The 21,297-nt window shown below is 41.9% G+C and overlaps 1 protein-coding gene across 1 annotated transcript in view; it reads left to right on the top strand.

The window, feature by feature from the left end:
- The first annotated feature begins 1,004 nt into the window (after positions 1-1,004).
- TTC17 (tetratricopeptide repeat domain 17) overlaps positions 1,005-21,297 on the top strand; it is a 54,704-nt gene continuing 34,411 nt past the window's right edge. The window contains exons 1-11 of the mRNA XM_071427585.1: positions 1,005-1,235; positions 13,532-13,621; positions 14,951-15,120; positions 16,117-16,228; positions 17,308-17,439; positions 18,146-18,255; positions 18,549-18,693; positions 19,075-19,214; positions 19,440-19,600; positions 19,910-20,022; positions 20,966-21,106. Of these exons, the coding sequence (XP_071283686.1) occupies positions 1,020-1,235; positions 13,532-13,621; positions 14,951-15,120; positions 16,117-16,228; positions 17,308-17,439; positions 18,146-18,255; positions 18,549-18,693; positions 19,075-19,214; positions 19,440-19,600; positions 19,910-20,022; positions 20,966-21,106 (1,530 nt within the window). The 5' untranslated portion in view covers positions 1,005-1,019. The remainder of the gene's footprint in view (positions 1,236-13,531; positions 13,622-14,950; positions 15,121-16,116; positions 16,229-17,307; positions 17,440-18,145; positions 18,256-18,548; positions 18,694-19,074; positions 19,215-19,439; positions 19,601-19,909; positions 20,023-20,965; positions 21,107-21,297) is intronic.

Genomic DNA, 21,297 nt, shown 5'->3' with positions numbered 1-21,297 from the left:
GCTGTGTGCCTCAATGGACTCTCCTTTTCCTGGAATAAAGTTGCAGGACTCCCGTTTCCCTTTTGGACATAAACCTCGGGTGTTTGTGGATTTTCCTGACATTTTTAATAAGCAAGAGCCACTTGGAACGGCAGCCTAGGGTTTTTTGCCTGATTTGAAAACTCTGGCAGCAGTAAGGAGCTATCGTAGTTGTGCTGTATTTTCTCTCGGCTGATAGAAACCAAATCCGTTGAGCCACTGACACACCATTTTGCAAACTTGTTCTTGTTTCTACTTAATAAGTTTGAGTTGCAAACAAATACTGCTGTTCAATAGGCACCAGGAAGTTTGATGTTTCCAAGAAGCTGGACTGCAGAAAGATTGAACAGATCAACATTTGAACGTGGCAGCTTTTAGATTTCTCTCGGTACTGGGGAAACAGGCTCCCGCTGTGTTGGTATTTACTGTCAACTAGAACACGAAAAGGAAAGTTCAGGTTTTGCTGTGTAACTGGAAAGCATTAGAAGGGATGTGGCCTTCAGAGCTCTCTTCACCCAGCTCCCGGGAAGGCTGGCATTAACTGTGAGTGCATGGCTGCAGCTACGGCTTGGTTTGAGCTGGCCACAAAGTCATTCCCTCGACCCCTCGTGGCAAATGTTCCAGTGCCCCGGACAAAAATCACCTCTTTTAAATCGAAATTCAGCGTGTCGCCACACGGCGCTTGTTGGCATTTAACGCCGGCCTAGTGCTCGGGGCAGCAGCTCGGCCGTTACCGGCGGCTGCCAGGGCTGCGGGAAGCCGCTGTTGGCCGGGCCCGGCTCCCCGCGCGGGGCAGTCGGTGCGCGGTGCTCTAACGGTGCTCCAGGCCCGCGCTCCCGCTGCGGGCCACCCCTCAGCCCGGGGCTGCTCCAAGACTGAGAGCGCTCCAGCTGGGGGCTCCCGGCCCCGCCTCAGGCACCGACCCGGGCCCGCCCCCGTCCCGGTCCGCCCCCCCAGCGCGGCCACACCGGGCCGAGCGCGCGGCACCGCCCGCTCCCAAAATGGCGGGGGCGGCCGTTCCGCTTCCGGGGGGTGCGAGCAGGCCGGGATTGGGGAAGATGGCGGCGGCTGGAGCGTCCGGGCGGGGCGGGCTGGGGCGAGTATGGGTCTTCTCCGGTTGGGCCCTGGGTCTGTGCTCGTTGCTGGCCTCGGGGACGCGGCCCGCCGCTGCCACCACCCACTGGGTGGTTACCGAGGACGGGAAGATCCAGCAGCAGGTGAGCGGCCCGAGGACGTGGGGCGCTGCCCACCCGGCTGCGGAGGCACGGAGAGCCCCTGTCCGCGCCGTCACTCACCCATAGCCCTGGTCTGCCCCGAGCTGCGGGGCACTCGGCCCGGGGCGAAGCCCTGCCTGTTCCCGCAGCCGCTCCAGCAGCCGGGCGCCGGTGCCAGTCGCTCCCGCGGCCCCGGCACAGGGGTCTCCCGCAGCGAGCTGGCGTCGCTCGTGAAACGTGGCTCGAATCCGCCGGAGCCCCGGGGCGAGGCATCGGGGAGGGGCGGTTGGTGTGTTGGGGTGAGCCGAGAATGGATTTCGGCTGGAGCAGCGGCGGTTCCTGCCTGGGGCCGCTCCCGGGAGCCTCCGGCACGAGGCCGGGTCCCGCTGTGGTGGCGAAAGCAGCGGTACCGCGGCCCCGGCTCGCAGCCGGGACCCGAGCGGGGCCGGCCCCGGGCTCCTCGCCGCGGGGAGGAGATGTCAGTGAGTTTGCGATTTTTCACATCCAGCCGCACCCGACCCGCCCGCTTTTCCTTCCTGCTGGAAGTAGGAAAGAGAAACGGTGGCATGTGTGCTCGGTGCCGGAGCACACGCACGCCCTGTGGGTTTAGTCAAAATGTCTTATTTTAGTGGGCTGTGCCACATGTTCACTAAGCTGCTTGAAAGAGTCGATCTGTATCTCTTACTTAGGCTTTTTCTTAGTTGCTTGCCTTCCTCTTTGTTGTTAAGGGAGCAGTACTAGAAATTTACTTTTGTGTCAGATCTCTCCGTTTCCCTCTGGAGTGAAAGAGTTGATCGCTGTAGCAAGCAATGTGGCCTTCCCCCTGTACAGTAGAGTGGAGACATGAATGTCCATTATCAATTTCCATTTGTGAGGATTTTTAGTCGGATTTTCCTGTCAAAATGCATTGAGGTCCTCAGACAGTTGGAGCAGACTTTTCTCTGCAGGAAACTCCTTCTGTCTTTATGGTTCTCGGGCCCTTTGGCTGTCTGGGTGGATCCAGGCACTCTAACACCCTCATTAATCATAAATTAATTAATGACACCACTTCCAGTGCTATCTCATCTCTTTTTGCCACTTAACATAGTGGGGAAGTGGTGCAAGTATATGATAATGCTCTGGAAGCATCTGTGTGTGTATACTGAGTGTATATTATAAAATTTGGGTCAGGTGTTGATTTTGATTATTGCAAGAAAAGCAGCTGTGACTTGGAAAAAATCCAATTAGATAAAAAGGCTTTAAAATCTTATTAGCTAAATTCATTACTTATTTTAAGGAGTGGTTTTTCATTATGTCAGCTAACTGATGGTACAGGTAGAAACTTCCACTATACCATTGTGGTGCATTAGTCTTTTCTGTTACAGTTCCAAAGGCTTTGTAAGCAGGGGCATTCGCATGTTCCCTCTGTCAATTTCTCAAAGCCTGTAGGTGAGGTGAAAAAACAGTATCTGTGGAATAGCTTCTCTTACTTGCATGGTCAAAATTGATTCACCCATTTCCAGCAAGGAAATTCCAATTATAAGTGTGTTCTTACTTGGACTATGAGAAGCTAGATTCTTCAGTACCTGGAATGTAGTGCTGCGAATTGTCCAGTGAGCTTTTTGTAATTAGATTAATTTTGGCATCTGTTACTGTCATGTCCCTGGCTCTAATGAAAATTGTATTTAGATTTGTGGTTATTGCTATTGCCAACTCTGCATGGCACCTCTGAATTTCATTTTTTCCACTTACTTGTGTTGTGGGGAATCACTGGATAAGTTTTTTAGTGAACTTCAATGTTGTTTTAAGTGCCAAAATGTAGCAGTAGTTCCGTAGTTAGCAGTAAAAGTGACAGTCTCCACCTGTCCAGCAGCAGGCAGGAATTGTTGTTGTCCCACTCTTCATTGCACAGGTACAGTCACACCTTGACTGCTGCATGCAGTTTTGGGTGCCTCTGAATAAGGACATTACACTCTTAGTCTGTGTGCCCTCCCAGAGGAGAGCAAGCAGGAGGATGGAAGCTCTCAAGGGTAAGACTTACAAGAAGCAGCTGAGATCACTCAGCTCATTCAGCCTAGTTCTGAGGAGACCTCATCCAAGCCTACAACTTCCTCAGGCAAGGCAGTGGAGGGGCAGGTGCTGATCTCCTCTCTCTGGTGACTGGTGAGAGGACATGAGGAAATGGAATGAAGGTGTGCCAGGGCAAGTTCAGACTGGACATTAGGAAAAGGTTCTTCACAGACAGGGTGGTCAGTCACTGGAGCAGGCTCCCCAGGGAAGTGGTCACAGCACCAGTTGTGCCCGAGTTCAAGCAGCATCTCAGCAGCACTTGGAGGATTCATAAGGGATTTATCAGTTAATTGGTAGAACCACAATATTTCAAAATATTTAAGCTCTCTTCCTAATACCAACAACTTATTAACAGGACAAAAGCCTCCAACTTCACTGCAGAGCATTCCTTTGCTTTAATTTTTCAGAGTATTCTTCATTAAGTTATGTATCATGAGAACTCAGGGGTCCATCCCAGCCTGAGATACTCTGTGCTTCCTTGGCACTGCAAACCTCTGCATGTTACGTGCTCCAGGGGATGTTGCTGGTGGCCAACTGTCGTTGGACCTTGCACTCCTCATTGCAGTGCTTCCAGCACAGCAGTCTCCAACTGGAAGTGGCTGCTGGTGGCAAAGAGTGGTGATATTAATCAGCATTTATATGATTTAATTTTGGAAATACTAGCATTCTTAAAGTCTGAAACACATCTTCAAAGATGACCAGCTTTTTAGAGAGGCACAGGCTTGATCTTCACTTGGACTACTTCAGTTGATCTGAATGAAGCCTATATAATTATGAGGTAGGCAGAACTTAATTGATAGTAAGACCCAGACATTCCCACTGCTAAATGAGCCACTATCAGTGGAAATGCAGATGAGCACCAGTGACAAGTGACTTCCTTGTAGTTTTGAGTTTGCTGCTGTGAGCTTTTTTTTCCTTCTTACTAAAGTGCAGAACATGTGGGTGAGGAGCTGACAGCAGGAGTCACGGATCCTGACCTAAATACAAAAGATAGTTGCTGGAATGTGTTTGGGGGAAGAAAGATGATATTATTATAAATTACTGACCTAAAGTCTCTTTTAGCTGTTTCTCCTTACAGTGCAACAAGGGTGCAAGCATTTAATATGGGACTGTATTCAAGCATTCAAGTGAGATTGACTTTTCTATGACCCAAGACCACAGGAGTACCCTGGCTCAGCCTTGATTTCCTAGTGATACAAAAACCTGGCAGCAGTGGCAAAATTAACACAGACCAAACAATTTTCCATATATCATCAAGATTTCACCTAGTAAACAAGAGTACTTGCTAAGTGGGCACTGTTCGAATTTCTAGTGAGCATTTCTAAATGACAAAACAAACTACTAGCACTGCATATAATATTTCAGAGTGTCAGCCATCAAGAAAAAAGCCATCAAGCTGTATCTGTTGCTATAGTAGCTGGTTTTCAGATCAAAGACATCGTTCTCTAGATCAGTTCATGTTCATTTTTAGTCTGAGTCTACCTTCAAATGTGTGCTCTTGCAAGGCCAGAGACTGACTAATCGTCTCTCTTTAATGAGATTATATCTGCTCAGTGCACATGTTTATAAGCCATTTCACAACTCACACTATAAAGTTCAGGCTAATATGTAACTGATTTTTGACAGTGCTTGTCTGCCAGTAGGGAGGCTAGTCACTCTACAGAAATACTAGTGTGCTTCCAGGGAAGAGAGAAGCTCAGTGTAAAGAGAGGACAGACAACTGTCAGATGAAATGCAATGTGGAATACAGTCATTCATGGCTTTAATGGTGGGCACCAGCTGCTCCCATGGCTCAGAGACCTGACATATGAGAGCAGAGGTGGGGTCTTTCTAGAGATACCTTGATGGAGGTGATTAAAACTGAGCAAGCTAGTGGGGACTCAGAGGGCTGTCTTTTTGTGGACTGCTGTAAACTCTGAAGAAGTTAGGTCAGAATAATTAAACAAAGTGCAGAAACTTCCCAGGCAGATGATCCAAAGCAGGATTGGGAAAGTGTTGTCAGGAGCAAAGAGCTCCTGGCAAGGAATCTGAGTTGGCAAAAAGTTGTTGTAGTTTTAATGTGTTGTCGTGTGTTTTGAAGTTCATGAGAGATGATCTGGAGAGGAGAGTCAAAGAGCAATGCTGGCTAACTTATTTGGAACTAAGACAACCTGCTGCTCAATGAATGTGACATCTGAATTTCCTGCAGTGCTGTAGTATGCTTCACTCTGGCTTAGTCCAGTAGAGAGGACAGACAGTACCTACCAGTTGTTCATTTGGTTGCAGATTTGAGTGCAAGTGCTCCTCAAGCAGCAGCAAGGCAAGTTGATTCATGGATGGCTTTAGTTAGTTAATACATTACTCTGTCTGGCATCTGAGTGCACATGTATGCCAACAGGTTGTGATGAGAGCAGTGGTCCATGTGCTCAAGAATACAGGAGAAGCAGCCACCCAAACCCACGGAAAGCTGAGATTCTAGTGCAGCCAAATAAAAAGCTATTTGCTGCTTACAAAAGCATCTTCTGTGATACATTAAGTAGTCACTCAGTCCTATCTTGAAAATGACAGGTGAATTTTTGCTTTGCTCTTACTCTAAAGGTTAGTTTGCTTGGTTGTATGAAATCCTAATTGACTGAATTTCTTATCCTTCCAAGTCTATTGTGTGCTAAACAACAACAACAACAACAAAACAAACAAGGAAACAAAAAAAAAAACCACACACATATACAAAAAAATTGTTCATTTTTACTGAAGTGTGTAAGGTGGAGCTACGCCTTTCCCAAAACAGTTGTCAGTCCCTCCTTATGAGGATGTGCCAAGACACCTAGGCTGGTTGGTTTGAATGTTCTGTAGTTTGTTAGATGTTACCCTATCCCTAGGATGAGCTGAAGAAGAATGGTTCTGAGGTAAGGTTTTTTTTAAGAAAAGGAAAACTTGTTCTGGTTTAGAACTTTTCTCTTGATCACCAGAGGACCATAGGCCTTCATGTGCTATGAAAAATAGTAGTTTAAAAATATATATCTTTAAATTTTCTGCCTTTACATACAGCACTGCCTGCTCCCAGGGGAGCACAGCCTATGTCTGTCTGTGTCACTGTGAACATCACAGCTAGATCTGAATTTATAAAAATAGGCCTTGTGGTAGCCTGTATGTGGCATCAGAAATGCAAATGTTTCATTCAGTGGAGCCGTGGTAGAGAAGTGGCTTCCACTGCTCCCAACTCAGCAGTCAGAGATTTGCATCTGAGGTGGACAAGCTAAGAGGCAGATCCCAAGGGCTGCTGAGCTGCAGCTGCCACAGTCCAGCAGGTAATCTTCTGCCAGGTTTTGACTGCTGACAGAAAAGCTTTAGTGCAGAGATGTCTGGATTGTCTGAGCATGGTAATGCACACCAGGGCAGTTCAGGCTGTGAGTCCAGAGCGCTGCAGCAGTGGCTCTGACCATGTGCAGGCATGTCCTGCTCATTCCTCAGCTCCTGGTTTTCAGACAGCCTTTGTCCTCTGGACACTCTGTGTTCCCAGGTCCCGTTTCTCTTAGGATCTTCACACTGTATTTCCTGTTTTCTGTCACCTTTAAAATAAGGGCTGGACAATCTGAAAAGATGATATGAATCAACTGTTTCAAACTGGCTGTTCTGTGGTAAGAGTTGTGCTTGGTGGCTGGAATGCCTTCCCTGTATTGTGAGCTTCACAGCTGAAGGGTGGCCTTGGAATTGGCCCAGGCACGTGTTTGCATGAAGACCCCACCAAAGCCCAAAAGAGCAGAGTCAGCAAGACTGATATCCACTGTTATTGCATGTACCTGCCTGCTTTAAAAATACACTGCTGGATAAAATAATTTCCCTCAAAGTTTAACAGAAAAAATGAATGGGTTTTCTGTTGTTCATTTTCTGAAGAAGTTATTGCTCAGGGTTAATTTTTTTTAGATATCTTGTAGGTCTAATAATTAGTCTTCCTGTCTGTATTTTCAATATTAGAACACTTAAAAGTTTTAGGATTTGGCAGTGAGCAGGCATCAAGAACCAGTCTGCTTTTATGAAAAAAAGTACTTGCTCACTACAGATGTAATCTGAATGATCTCTCCATCTCTTGTTTTGATTCAGCTGAGCATATGGCTACTGAAGAATATAAGCCTTACCTAGAATATACAGGTTAGAAATTTGTACCCTTAAATATGACTAGTGACACATTGGACACATGTGTGTTCCAAGTAAAGTCTTGTTTCCCTTTGATGTATTTAGATCTGTTACCTAGGATATTCATGTCAGTTGAGCAGAGCTATTCAGTAATACTGCAACTTTGTTAGGTTTTATTTCTGAAGTGCTACAAATGTTTAAAATTTGTGTTTTCCCTGTAGCACAGCTAGTATTAATAATATCAAAATATCTAGTGCTGTTTGTTAACAGGTTCTGCAGCAGTAAGCTTTAAATGGCTCAATACTTATAAAAACTCATTTCAACGTCATTTTTCTGTGTGAATTTTTCAGTGACAATCTTGGAACAAGTATCTTCTGACACTGCCTACTCGTCATTTGGATGAGTCAATTTATTTTCCAGTTTTGTAGTTTGTCTTGCACTGAAACCTGTACAGATATTTTTTGTGGCTTCCTCAGAAATGCCATGTAGCATGATGTTGGAGTGTAAAGTATCTCAAGACAGGGAGAATATACCAAAAGACAAGCACTAGTTTTCAGATCCTTGGCTCCCCCTCAAGACTGCAAGAAGTTCCAGCCTGTTGGAGGGGGAATTGCCTTTATTTTGTACAGAGACAAAACATCCACTGCCTATAAAACAAATATGGGGAGCCCATATTTCTCTATGCCATCATTTGATACAGTGTGTTTTCAGCTTCTTTCTCCAATAATCTGCCTTCTGCATATAGTATAATGCTTTTAGGATGTGCAGAGCCACTAACAGCAGTTCTGATTTTCATGAGCCTGTGCCTCAGTTAACAGTGGGGTTTCCACAGTATTTAAAAAAAAAAAGCCTTACTTAAAAATAGTTGACTGAGGCATTCATCGAACCTCATTTTAAAATAATTACTTCATAGCGCAATGTGACTGGATTGCTGGGAAAAATATGCTGGAAGGTTTGGCAAAACTTGCAAGTCTAATTGCTGAGAGACTTTGATATATGGAGGTAACATAGGAGACTAAAACTTCAGGGTTTGATTCAACTCAGTGTCTTTTTTCATTACACAAATTCTATGTGTTTCTTGCTGAATCAGGTTCTTGGTGTACTTTGTGACAGTGAATAAATTTGAACTGTGCTTTATAAAGAAACTTTCACCTTTGAGCAAAGTTGAACAGAAAACACTTATTCTAAAAGTGTTTTACTGGCAGGCTTTCTGCAGTGTAACTACAGTAGCTGTCAAAGGTTTAAAGGAAGCTTTTCAGCACAACTTTTTTTTCCCTGTTTACTGTGTTGGAATTGAAGTCAAATTCTTGCATTTCAAGCACTTCATCTTGCATGTCACAGTTTCAGCACTTTGGAGGAAGAGTAAATGAGTGTGGTGCTTTGCTGTCAGCCAAACACTTGGAGTTAAAAATGAGTAAGTTGGACAAAGCATCTGTTCTGGTGCAGGAGTCTCCACTCTCCACACCACGAGGCTGTGTTTGCTGTGTAGGTTGACGTCTGTTCTGTTTCATCCCAGAGGAGCCTTATGGAGAGTTGCTTACATTTTGAAAAACATGATCCAAGTCACAATATCTGTGTATTTTTCACTCGTCTGACTCCCAAATCAGGTGACAAGGCACAACAGACTTTGCATGAGGGGGCGAAGGTGGCGAGTGTTTGTAAGAGCACAAGCATGACATGAGTCTGAGTGAAACTAGCATCCTCTGAAATCTACCTAGAGTCTTGTTATGGGAAGGAAGGGCATAATCCAGAACAGTCTCTAGGTATCCATCAAATGTCTTTTATTTGGACTGTTGTATTTCTGACTGAGTGAAGCTCTGAGGGCTTTTCCAAGTCTTTGGGCTATGTTGTCTTCTCTTTGAATCTTAATAAGCAACAGCTCACAAGAAAGTTCTGATTATTTTGTGGTTTTATTCAGGGTATAATTTTCCTGGTTTGGGGATGTGGCTGCACAGGAAAGCAGGAATATACCAGGTGGAACTTGAGCACAAGCAGCATGAGGGAAGTGTGAGCATCCATGTAACAAGCCCTGCAGGGCTTCAAGTGTGTCTTCCTGATTTCAGCACATCCTGCTTCCCACTTATCTTTATCACTGCTGCTACTCATATCTGTGCTGTTCAAGTTATGCAGTTGCAAACCTTTGTTTGCAACTTACTCACTGTATTCTTCATGAGGTGTCACTACTCCCCTCAATGGCAAACACAGTATTGGTGCTCTTCACAGCTCAGTATGTCAGCTTTGTCTTTTTCCTACTGTACAAATGGCTGGCACTGTGAAGAAAACATGTTTGATGTAGGGATGGGTGTTGTAAAAAGCTGGATAATGAACTCTAAGTCTTCACAGTGTTGCTGACTGGATCTGAGATTAATAAGTTTCAGTTCAAAAGCCATCTGTCTGTCGCTACAGAGAAGGGGGTAATGAAGAGCTTACCAGGTGCCCACCAGAGCTGCTTTATCACTCCTCCTCAGCTGCACAGAGGAGAGAAAATACAAGAGAAAGATCAAGAGTTTGGATAAGGACAGGGAGAGATCACTCACCAGTTACCACCACAGGCAGAACAGACTCAGCTTGAGGAAATGAGTTGATTTATTACAAATCAGACTAGAGTAGGGTAATGAGAAATACAAGCAAATCTTAAAAATATCTTCCCCCAACCCATCTTTTTTTTCCTGACCTTCACTTAATTTCTGATTCTCTACCTTCTCCCTCCTGGGTGGTACAGGGGGATGAAGAATGGGCATTGTGGTCAGTTCATCACAGAGTGGTTTTACCACAGCTTCCTCCAAGAAGAACTCCTTCTCCTCCAAGGAAGAACTCTTTCCTGTACTCCAGTGTCATGTCCCTTCCACAGGAGAAAGTCCTGCATGAACACCTCCAGTGTGGTTCCTTCTCACGGGCTCTCACAAACTGTTCCAGCTCAGGGTCCCTCCCACGAGATCCCATCTTTCAGGAACAGGCTGCTCCAGTGTGGGTCTCCTGGAGGGCCATAGGTCCTGCCAAAAATCCTGCTCTAGTGTGGGCTTCCCACAGGTTCACAACCTCCTTTGGGTATCCACCTGCTGTGGTGTGAGGTCCCCCCTAGGCTGCACGTGGATCTCTGCCCCTGATGGGGTGCAGGGGACAGCCTGACTCGTTGTGGTCTTCACAACAGGCTGCTGGAAATCTCTGCTCTGGCACCTGGAGCACTTCTCCACTCCTTCTCCACTGACCTTGGTATCTACAGAGCTGTTTCTCTTGCATATTCTTACTTTTTTCTGGCCACAGTAACTTCTTTTCCCTTCTTAAATGTGTTATCACAACAGTCACTGATGGGCTCAGCCTTGGCCAGCAGCGAATCTATCTCGGAGCCAGCTTCTCTGTCAGACTGAGGAGAAGCTTCTGGCAGCTTCTCACAGAAGACCCCCCTTGCCATGCAATTCCAATGCAACTACTAAAATCCTGTGTTAGGAGCGTTGTGTTTACACACTGGTAAGGTTAACTTTCTACTAGGCTGAAGGATTCTGCTGTTATTAAAAAGTACTTATTTGCTGGTGACCAACTGAGTCTGATGTGGAAGGGAAATTCTGAAGACTAAAGAAAAATATCCTTAACTGGGATGATTTCCTGGTGGATCACCATAACTTTATGAATTAATTCAGTGATATTGCTGTTTGGTTGTTGAAACTTTGGTTTCTGCTGCCAAATAATAGTTGATGGGAGTGTAGTACTTACAGCATTGCTTTCCTGTCAACCCACACACACTGGGTTGGTAACATACTGCTCCAAATTCTCCAATACTAATTTCAGACTTCTCATGAGTCTGTCTTACTAAAAGTTAAAAACAGAAGGCGACCCTGAATATGATTCTGTTTCTGAATGAATGTTAAGCCAAGATCCTTCATCTTTCAGAAAAAGGTTTTCTGGTTGGTGACGCCTGCATAACTTTCTCCAAAAATGCCCAGATGCTGTTTGTCACTGAAAGTAGAGCTGATAGTTGACTTTTCCCTGTGACTGTGTAGAATCGTGCAAGCAGCCTTTAGATGTCAGATGAGCAGTGCTATTTTGGAATGGGTAATGAAGTGCTTTAAACACAGTGAAACTTATTTTCTTTGCAAATTAATCTCTCATTCATTTGCACATACCGTGGTAGTTTCTTTAGCAAGTGAGGCATAAACCAGTGCCACATTCAGTGCATAACTCTGTCTTTGTGTGCAACCAGTTCAGAGTGAGGTGAGGCCCACGGGAGGAAATAGGAAATATGACCATGAATAAAATGCTGTAGACTTTAATACTTCAACTAACAAAATTATTAGATTTTTTTGAAATGTTATTTTCTGTGCTTCTCTGCATCATGGTGGATACTTGGTCATCCTTTATTTGCAACAGTTGAATACAGAATCTCCAAATTCACAGTGCAAAAATGGATTAGTGTCAGTAGCACCCATTATTTTCTATTTGTCTGGTGATATAAGAGAATTAATTTGCCAGGAAATTAAAGGAAGAAACTGAGTTTTTTATATAACTGTTTCGACTGTATAGGTAGCCACCCATCAAAATGGCTCCATACTAAAAGAAGTCCTGCAGCTTTTGCTTTGGAAAGGAATACTTAGCCAAATTTAGCCAAAACCACCCTTAGGGTTTTAGTAAAAGGAACAAGTGTTTATATCTCCGAGGACAAGGTCCTTCCTCAGTCAAGAATCTTGTAACAAATGTAGACTTCACAGTCAGTAGTCCAGAGAAAGTAGATTTGAGCTTCTTAACTGACTCACCAAGAGAGTACAGCCTAAGGTATAACCTGTTGACAGGACACGTTAAGATGACCAGAAAATATGCTGGAGATGCAGTTCTCTGCAGTAAGAGTGTAACAGAAATTTGTCCAAGCTGCTTGGAAAGGTGACAGAAAAGGAAGAACTGTAGTTCAGGAGGCAAACTTTTCCATTAAATTGCAATGTCAGGTTTGCACAGATGTCATGGGGGTGGACAACCCATTTAGAGGTATCGGTGCTAACAAACAGGTAAGTGCTCACATCTTCATGCAGCAGCTGGTTCTGTATCCTGAAAACTTGAATGGAAACTGAGCAGATCCAGGAAAAACATCTTGATTTAGACCATCTAAAAGTCATGTTAAAAGTGTGAGATGTTGCTGTCCTTGTCACCTTGTCTCTTCATTCTGTCATCACATACTCCTATTTCCTTGTTTCTGTTCTCATACTCATTGAATCCTTCATGAACTAACTTAGTTTACTAGTTCAGACAAAACAACCAGGAGGGAGTTAACATTCTGTTCAGCTCCTGAGTTTGGGTTAGCTTCCAAGAGATCCTGGTGGTTAGCACAGCTGGTGTGCAGCTAAGTGTACTGCTCTGACACTGACACAGGGGAGGAAGCGGGGCTGAGCCTTTGCATCAGCTCAGCTGCTGCTACACCACCTTCTCCGCTGCAGGGACTTTCCCCACCCAGTGACACAGCAGAGTTCGGCATGAGGACAAGGCTGGGGTGTTTCAGCCGTGGGGTGAAGTGCTGCAGTTAACTGAGCCCAGCCAGGGGCTGGTGTGTAGCTGCTCTATCAGTGACTTGCCTCTCTTGTCCCTCTTCATGGAGCTGGGATCTCCTGTGCATAGCTATGGAAGCTGTAGCATGGTTTCTGTAACAGAGTTTTCAGTCTTCCCCTGCTTCCCTCTTGATTTTGTTCCTTTACTTATTAATCCTGAAGGCAGTAGATCCTAATGGTAGGCCAGTGTGTTAAATAAGTTGCAGAGAGGAGTTGAAGCTGAGCTCCTTTATTCCTTTTGTGGTGGAGGAATTTTCAAGGTGCAAAACAAAATAAGTTTCTGTGATTGCAGTTCAAGATATCTAGTATTTCAGCAGTAAGTACTCTTTTGTAATGTTTGTTGTGGAAATTTATTTGCCTCTTATGCTTAGAACTTGTGTGCCTGATTTAATTAAAATAGGTTTAAAGTTAAAGCATGGGTTGAATTGGATTCCCAAATGACAATGTTGTTTGAAGTATGGATTTTCATAATGGACATGTTATGAGTGTTGACTGGACAGAAAACCTCCGAACAGACAATCTGTGATTGAATGAACAAAATTGCCTTCTTTTAAAATCAGTGTAATTAGGTGAATGTCTTACATGATGGACTGTTAAAATGTCTTGCAGGTGGATTCACCAATGAACTTGAGAAACCCACATGATTTGGTAATACTAATGAGACAAGAAACAACAGTTAACTACCTCAAAGAACTGGAGGTAAAGCATAACATTTAAGTACTAACTAATTCTGAAAATACAGATTTTTTTTTTCCATAGACTTTATAGTGATAGTTTTAGATCACAAAAATAATTTATTATTGGCAAAGTTCTTCTTCAATGAAAGGATGAAAAATTTTTCAGATCTCAAGAATTTTTTGCCTCAAGTTTGCCTAACTGGTCTTCAGTTGTATCATTCCCTGTTGTTAGCCATAAATCTTAACATTTTTGGATAAAGTCACTAGATTCTGTTGTACTGTATTTTGGAAGAACACAGAGCAAATAATCTCTGTTTTTCTTCAAGCCTTTTTATTATTGAAAAGGGGTCTGGGACTACCCTTTTGGAAAGGGTTTAATGAACTTCAAACTGATAAACTGAAGTTTAAATATAATAGGGGTTAGGTAAGCAAACAGCTCACAGCCCTTCTGGCCATGCACCCCTTTCTTGTGTCAGCTTTGGTTTTATCAGATTGGGATAACTAAGTTAAGCTAGATGAACCCCAGAGGTAGCTTTAGGTGAATGGATGAAGTAGGAGAAAGGAAAAGAAGTGGGACTCCCCCTGGTGTGACTGTGTTCAGCCAGTCTTTCTCATGAGAGTACAGTCTTGTTTGTGGTGGGACATTTGAGCTGTGGCTAGAATAATACTTGCAAGCTTTTTGGGACATGCGTTGTGGGTGTGAAAATCGCTGATGTCCAACTTGTGGTACACAAATGACTTTCAGCAGCAGTTACCTATTGTAACTTGTAAAATTCTTGTACAAATTGCTACTGGCATATGTATCTCTATTGTTTCGCAGTAGCATGTAATCAAATGTGTTTGGCTTTCATTAAAAATACAGGTTTTTCTCATTTCACAGATATTCATGTGCAGTACTATTCACATGTACTCACGTTCAGTTGTACTTAGCACACTGACTGATGATGATTTATTGCAGTGTCTTGTATTATTTCCACAAGGTCTTACAGTGGAAAAAAGGGGGCCAAATGTGAAAAAATTTTATGTACTTGTAGCAATCATTTCTTCTTTTCCTAAATGGCCTATCATGGTTTTGGAGCACTACTAGCCCACTTTTTAGGCAAACAAAAGAACTAAGGACTCATTCAAGTTGTATTATCTCTAAAGAAAGCATTTATATGCCATCCAAATCTAAAAAAGTCCTACAGATGTTATTAAAGATAAGAAAGTATTCCCAAAATTTAATCAGAATTTTTTAGATTTTTTTGAAATGAACTTTGTTTTAAGGAAAAAGTGGGACTGTTGAATTGTAACAACTATAGCGCTGCTTTCATTGGTGTCATATGCTTCTGTTTCCTTTTTTTTCCTACAGAAACAGTTAGTTGCTCAAAAGATTCATATAGAGGAAAATGAGGACAGAGACACGGGGCTGGAACAAAGGCATAATAAAGAAGATCCAGACTGCATTAAAGCAAAGGTGCCCCTGGGGGACCTAGATCTGTATGATGGCACATACATCACCTTAGAGAGCAAAGATATCCGGTAATAAGACACTTTAATAACATACTTTATATTCTGAGATTTTTACTGAATGAAAATAAAATTAACAGTACCTCTCAACACAAGTGAAAAATGACCAGCACTGACTTTCTTTAGATGGTAGTTATTGTTTTGTGTTACTGTGGAATAAAATTGAAACAACATCTTCCACTAGCTGTGAGCAGGTACAACGTACAAAAGCTGTTTCCCCCAGACTATCTATGCTAGCCCTGCCCTGAAACTTCCTTTCTTCCCAGTTCTACCACTGTTACTTTGTACTGATACAACCAGATGTGTGAATTAAAGTGAAATATGTCATGCAGAAGGGGGTTGAATTTGCTTGAGTGTGCTTTCAGTGTTTTGAGCTAGATATTTATTTTAGTGGAAACTGTCTTGACTCAAATTTGAATGAAATTCCATTGATTACCGAGCTGTTGAACTTTCTGGTCATATTTTGTCCCATGTTTACAAAGTGAAGGATGAGCATCCAGTGTACTTGACATTCAGCTTCATTGGTAATTCATCTTCAGGAATGACTGTTTTGTTTTAGTTGGTTTTTTTTATCATAATCACATGAGTACTTGAAGTGGGAGAAGATCAATTTTATCGTCATAGACCTTCATTTGGACTTCTCATCCCCCGTATTTGGGATTGGTTTGTTTGTTTCAGCTGAAGAGCCTGCATGCATTGCCATTTGCCTGGCAGATACATCATTAATCATAGCAGTGATACACTAGGTTGACCCTGATACATTTTGGAGGCTATCCAAATGTTGATATTTTCTGTAAAGCAGACAAATTTATTTACCTTATCCTACAGTCATGACATCCCAATACAACTGAAATCTGGGAATGCAACAGAAATGGGCTAATGAGCCCGAACAGGGAATTTCTGTAATGATTAAATCAGAGTACTCTGTATCAGCTACCATACTGCCTCTTAGGAGCTTCAGCAGTATATTAATCTGCAGTCTGCTGTGTTATGTTATTATGTCCTCAGCCCTGAAGACTATATAGACACAAAGTCCCCAGTGCCTCCAGACCTGCAGCAGCCAGACTGTACAAAAGTTCTAGATCTTCCATACAGTATTCATGCTTTTCAGCACTTACGGGTGAGTGAGCAAATGCAAGTAAGTATTTTTCCCCATTAGGAAGAGGAATAGAAAACTGCTACTGGCATTTCTCACTCCAGGTTGAAAGGTATTGTAATCTTCCAAGACTGCTTCGCACTTTTTAACACTACAGTTGGGCCCTGATTAAAGTACCTGTGTATCGGAGGTTATACCTGTTCCATCAGGTATACAGTTTCTCCTGTTATTTTTTCCCTTATTTTAGAGGGCACTTTTAGGAAAATTGAGTCTTTTGTTTTCATAACACATTTCATTAGCAAATCAGTAGCTTTCATTGGGACTACAACTAGCTTGTGAGTTGTCTCAGTTGAAATTTGGAGAATGCTGAAAAGGGTTGTTAAAATGTGTGAAGATTCAGAATAAAAAAATTGTTTGCAGTTTTGTTGGTAGCTCCTAACAAACATGAATGTCTGTTTGGTATCTGAATGCCAAGCCCCCACGATAGTTTAGATGCTCTAGAAGAGTTAGAGCACAAGAGTGGTGGGAGAACTGGTTTTGTCAACAGCATTATATGAGCAGATTTTCTAATGCGGATGCAACTTTAGTGCTTTTATCTTGATATTTATTTTATTGCAAGTCTTTCATCAACAAATAAGGATTTTCTTACAGCTAAACACAAAGTGGGGTTTTTTTTAGCTCTGTTCCTGGGTCTGGATGTATTTTTGAAAGAAGTGTGTTTATGCTTGGGGAAGGAAGAAAGGAGAAGAGGTGTAGGGATACTTCCACCTTGTGAATGTAACCTTACAACACTAACTTCAGTGCTTCAGTGGTCATAAGTGAAATCAGTAGCTTCCAGATACACAGTGCCACCAGAACTGAATATTTCCCCTGTAGAACTCACAAGCAGAGGCTGCTTTTGACTGCTTCTACTGTTTTCCCATCTGCGGTAATATATATTATTATCTGTCAGAGGTGAAATTGTTCTATCAATTACCAAAGATCTTGAAAGGAAGATAAGATTGTAAAATAACCAAGCCACGTGTTTTCCTGGAGTCATGCTTTTGTTTGTATTTCTCTACTCTTAAGTATCAGCAAATACCTGTATTCAATTTTTATTTCAGGGTGTCCAAGAAAGGGTTAATCTTTCTGCACCCCTGTTACCTAAAGAAGATCCAATCTTCACATACTTATCACGGAGACTGGGAAGAAGTATAGAGGAAATAGGTCACCGTATTTATGACGGGCTTATGAAGGTATGAAACTGGAATCTTGCTGGGTGCACTAAAACGAGTGCTGGAGAGGTCTCAAAAGTTTAGATACACCTCTTACAAGCAGTCAGATCCAGTTTTGCACATGTATTTTTGGTTTACAGTTCAGTTTCAAAAGGCAAACTGAGACCACTTTCTGATAGGCAAGTAGAAGCAGGAGAAGGCATCAGCAAAGCCAGTAAATAGATAGTTTCTGTCATCTTTAAGGATTTATGTAGTTATGTTGTCTAGCAAGCCACATTCATTGCTTTGTCAAGGTAATTAGAGTTTTAAAACAGAAAATACAGGTACTTGAAGAGCAAAGAAGAAACAACAGTACTGAAGTGTGTATGTTTTTGTTAAATGTCTTCCTGCAAAATCTAGGAACCCTCATTGAATTCCAGCTGATGCTGGAATGCTGTCCAGCTGATGCTTAAACTACTGTCACCTCTCATTTCACCTCATTTTGTATTTTTATCTGCCTGAAATGCAGAAATTCTGTTTCTTTAATGCATGAGTATGCTAGTTCAGTATTCCTAAACATTGACAACTGTTGCCAAATGGCAGCTTTCCAGTGCAGGAGGATAGCTTAGAGCAGCTGAGCGCCAACTTTGGTGCTCAGCTTTTCATCCTATAGTAATTAAAGCCCTGATTAACCTTTTAATTCATGTGCTAGTAGTTAGTACAGTTCATTTGTTTCTCTTTACTGCAGAACTCTTCTTCCTGGGTACTCTATAACATGGCTTCTTTTTACTGGCGAATAAAGAATGAGCCATACCAAGTAGTAGAATGTGCCATGCGTGCCCTTCACTTTTCTTCAAGGTAAGAATTGCTAATAAGGATTTCTTCTCAGATTGCTTTTCTAGTTATCCTGGTTAGTAAACAGGTTTTAGTTTCCAAGACAGTATGCTAAGGAATAATCTGTGTTACTTGTTCTTGGTCTCTATGTGCTATACTAGACATATAAATAGTTGAGACCTTTTTCTAGCAAGTGATATGTTTTAATGTGTGACTGGCAAATTAATGTATTATTGTGCATGATTCTTACACAGTCTTAACTTCCTTTAATGTTAGTTTTTAATTTTTTTCCTATTTTTTTTCTTTTATTCTTTTAGGCAAAATAAAGACATTGCACTGGTAAATTTGGCAAATATTTTGCACCGGGCTCACTTCTCTGCAGATGCAGCTATTGTGGTTCATGCAGCTCTGGATTACAGTGACTTCTTTACCAGCTATTACACTTTAGGAAATATATACGCAGTAAATACAATCTTTATTTTCCAACACTTGAAGAAAATTAAATATTACTTGATCTTTTGGGGATGACTTGTAATGGTTTACTCTTTTACAGTGTGTCTTGTGCTCCATGTGTATCTCATGCTTAATGCTTAAGATTCTGTCAAGATACTTTTATTCAAAAGTCTATCTATTAGCAAAGGCTTTTATCTGCACCTGGAAATAAATTCCAGTAAAATTCTTCTGCAGCCTTTCTTTAATAGATGTAGTGGCTTGAGTGTCAGAAATGACAGGCTACTTGTTATCATGAATTAAAATTTCAATTAATGGCTTCTTTAAAAACTGAGTATTGTTTATTAAATATTACTACATAATGGCTAATTCTCTCTCTTGGTAATTCTTCAGATGCTTGGAGAGTACAACCACTCAGTCCTGTGTTATGATCATGCTCTGCAGGCCAAACCAGGGTTTGAGCAAGCTGTAAAAAGGAAACATGCTGTCCTATGTCAGCAAAAACTTGAGCAAAAATTGGAAGCCCAGCATAGGTAACTAAAATATCCCAGTGGCAATCTAATTTCTGTAGTTCTGTTGCAGCAGTTATTTACATTTCAAGAAGAATTGTTTTTAAATTTCTGTATTTCTTTGATTATGCAAGAGAATTAAGGATAAGAATACTTTAAGAAACCTAGCGTTAAAAATATGCAAGAGTGTAGGAAAAGGTGGTATTCTAGAAAGCATTCAAAGTAAATCTTCTCTGTTTAATTTCCAAGATCACTTCAGCGAACATTAAATGAATTAAAGGAATATCAAAAGCAGCATGACCATTACCTTAGGCAACAAGATGTTTTAGACAAGTACAAGCTCATCCAGGAGGAACAAATCTTGAGGAACATCATTCATGAGACACAGATGGCAAAAGAAGCTCAATTAGGTACAACTTTTTAGTGTTCATGATCATTAAAGCAATGAAATATGGCACATATTCAGATAAGTGTCAGGATATAACTTCTTCATACGTCAAGATGGCCCTGAGTGGCTCTTGGGTTTTGCTTATTAAAACAAGAGATTGCTGTATGTTCTTGAACAGGGAATTCTTCTTGAGTCTTTTGAGTCCTCTGGGCTGATGGAGTAAATAAAAAGGATTGACCATAATGGGGGCAGAGAGGTTTACTCTGTGCTGTCTTTTGTCTTCTCAGAAACCACACTTCTCTAGTATAAAAAAATATTTTCTGCTCTGCAGGGAACCACCAGATTTGCAGATTGGGCAACCAGCAGCATAGCTTGCACTGTCAGTGGGATCAGCCTGTTCGTTATCACCGCGGAGACATTTTTGAAAATGTGGAATATGTTCAGGTTTGTCTGTGAATTGTTACCAGTGCTTCAAGTTACATACCATTTGCTTTATTAGCAAAGTAATTTCAGTTTTTTCAGGGTTGACAAAAGGGTTACATTTTGGATGTAGTAATTATAGTGAGAAATCTTAGTCTTTCTTTTCCAGAGTGCAAAGTATTTTAATGCATGTTTCTTTTGATACTAGTACAAGCAGAGAGACTGTGAACTGTAGAAATAGAGAGGGTTTCTTGTAAAAGGCTTTGTTTAACTTAGAAAAGAGAATTACTTGAAATCAAAAACTTCATTTTAGTCCAAAGCCTTAGTTCCCTATGATTGCACCAAGAAAATTTTGTGCAAGAGTATTAAGAAGTTCTGGAAGCCAGGTGTGTACTAATACTGAAAATCCAGAATGACAGGCACCTAAGCAACACCTCTGCTGTGTTAGAACTGCAGATAAGGATTATGATTTCAGTTATTTTGCAATGTGGAGTATGTTCTGAAGTTTCCCCTTAACTAGTTTGAAAAATAGGAATAATTATTTTTAATTTTGCTGTTGTCTTCTTGTCTTTGATTGTTTTTCTTATTATAGTAACTATAAATTCAGATTATTGAGATAATTCTGAAAGCCATGAGTCTTAGCAATTCTGACTTGATTTCGAGCTGTGCAATCTCGATAAGTAGATTTTATTTATGGCCTATTACAACTATCTGATTGGTACCTTTTAGCATTTTTTCCTTGATTTGCACTTGTGTTTTCATTGTTGGCTTATTTACAGTATGAATATTACTCTTTCATGGTCTGAGTGGATCAAGAGGCTTAAATTCCTTTTTTTTTTTCTGCTACCCACAGTTCAGCTTATCGGTGAGGCTTAACTGCATAAGTGGGGAGGGGAAATAACATGGAGAAATTCAACAAGCTATGTGCCATCTCCTTTATTAAAATTTGTCTTTCTGTTGTTTCTAGTTTGGTGAAGACTCTTCAACTTCTAGTATGACATCCATGAATTTGGACCTTCATGCAAACCAAAGTGTTCACAGCCAGTCCTCACAGTCTTCCCCTGTGGCTCGTTCTGTTGTTTCAGTGTGGAGTGTGGAATCCAGCAGAGTGAGTGAAGAGGATGAGCTTTGCTCTTTCACAGAGGAGGGGTGAAAGGGAATCCTCTCCTTGTTTGTGTGAAACTTTTTAGCATCTGGGCCACAGTTTTGATGTGTGACAGCACTGGAGAATGTAGCATTCCAAATTTCTTCAACATACAAGTATCTGTCTAGTTTCTCTGTACTGGTTTCCCAACCTTT

The sequence above is a fragment of the Agelaius tricolor genome, unplaced genomic scaffold (genome assembly GCF_023055355.1).
Source record: "Agelaius tricolor isolate 1412-34295 unplaced genomic scaffold, bAgeTri1.0.p SCAF_5, whole genome shotgun sequence".
NCBI classification, from domain to species: domain Eukaryota; kingdom Metazoa; phylum Chordata; class Aves; order Passeriformes; family Icteridae; genus Agelaius; species Agelaius tricolor.
Note: the sequence above shows the minus strand (reverse complement) of the source record. Positions and strands in the feature narration are given on the sequence as shown.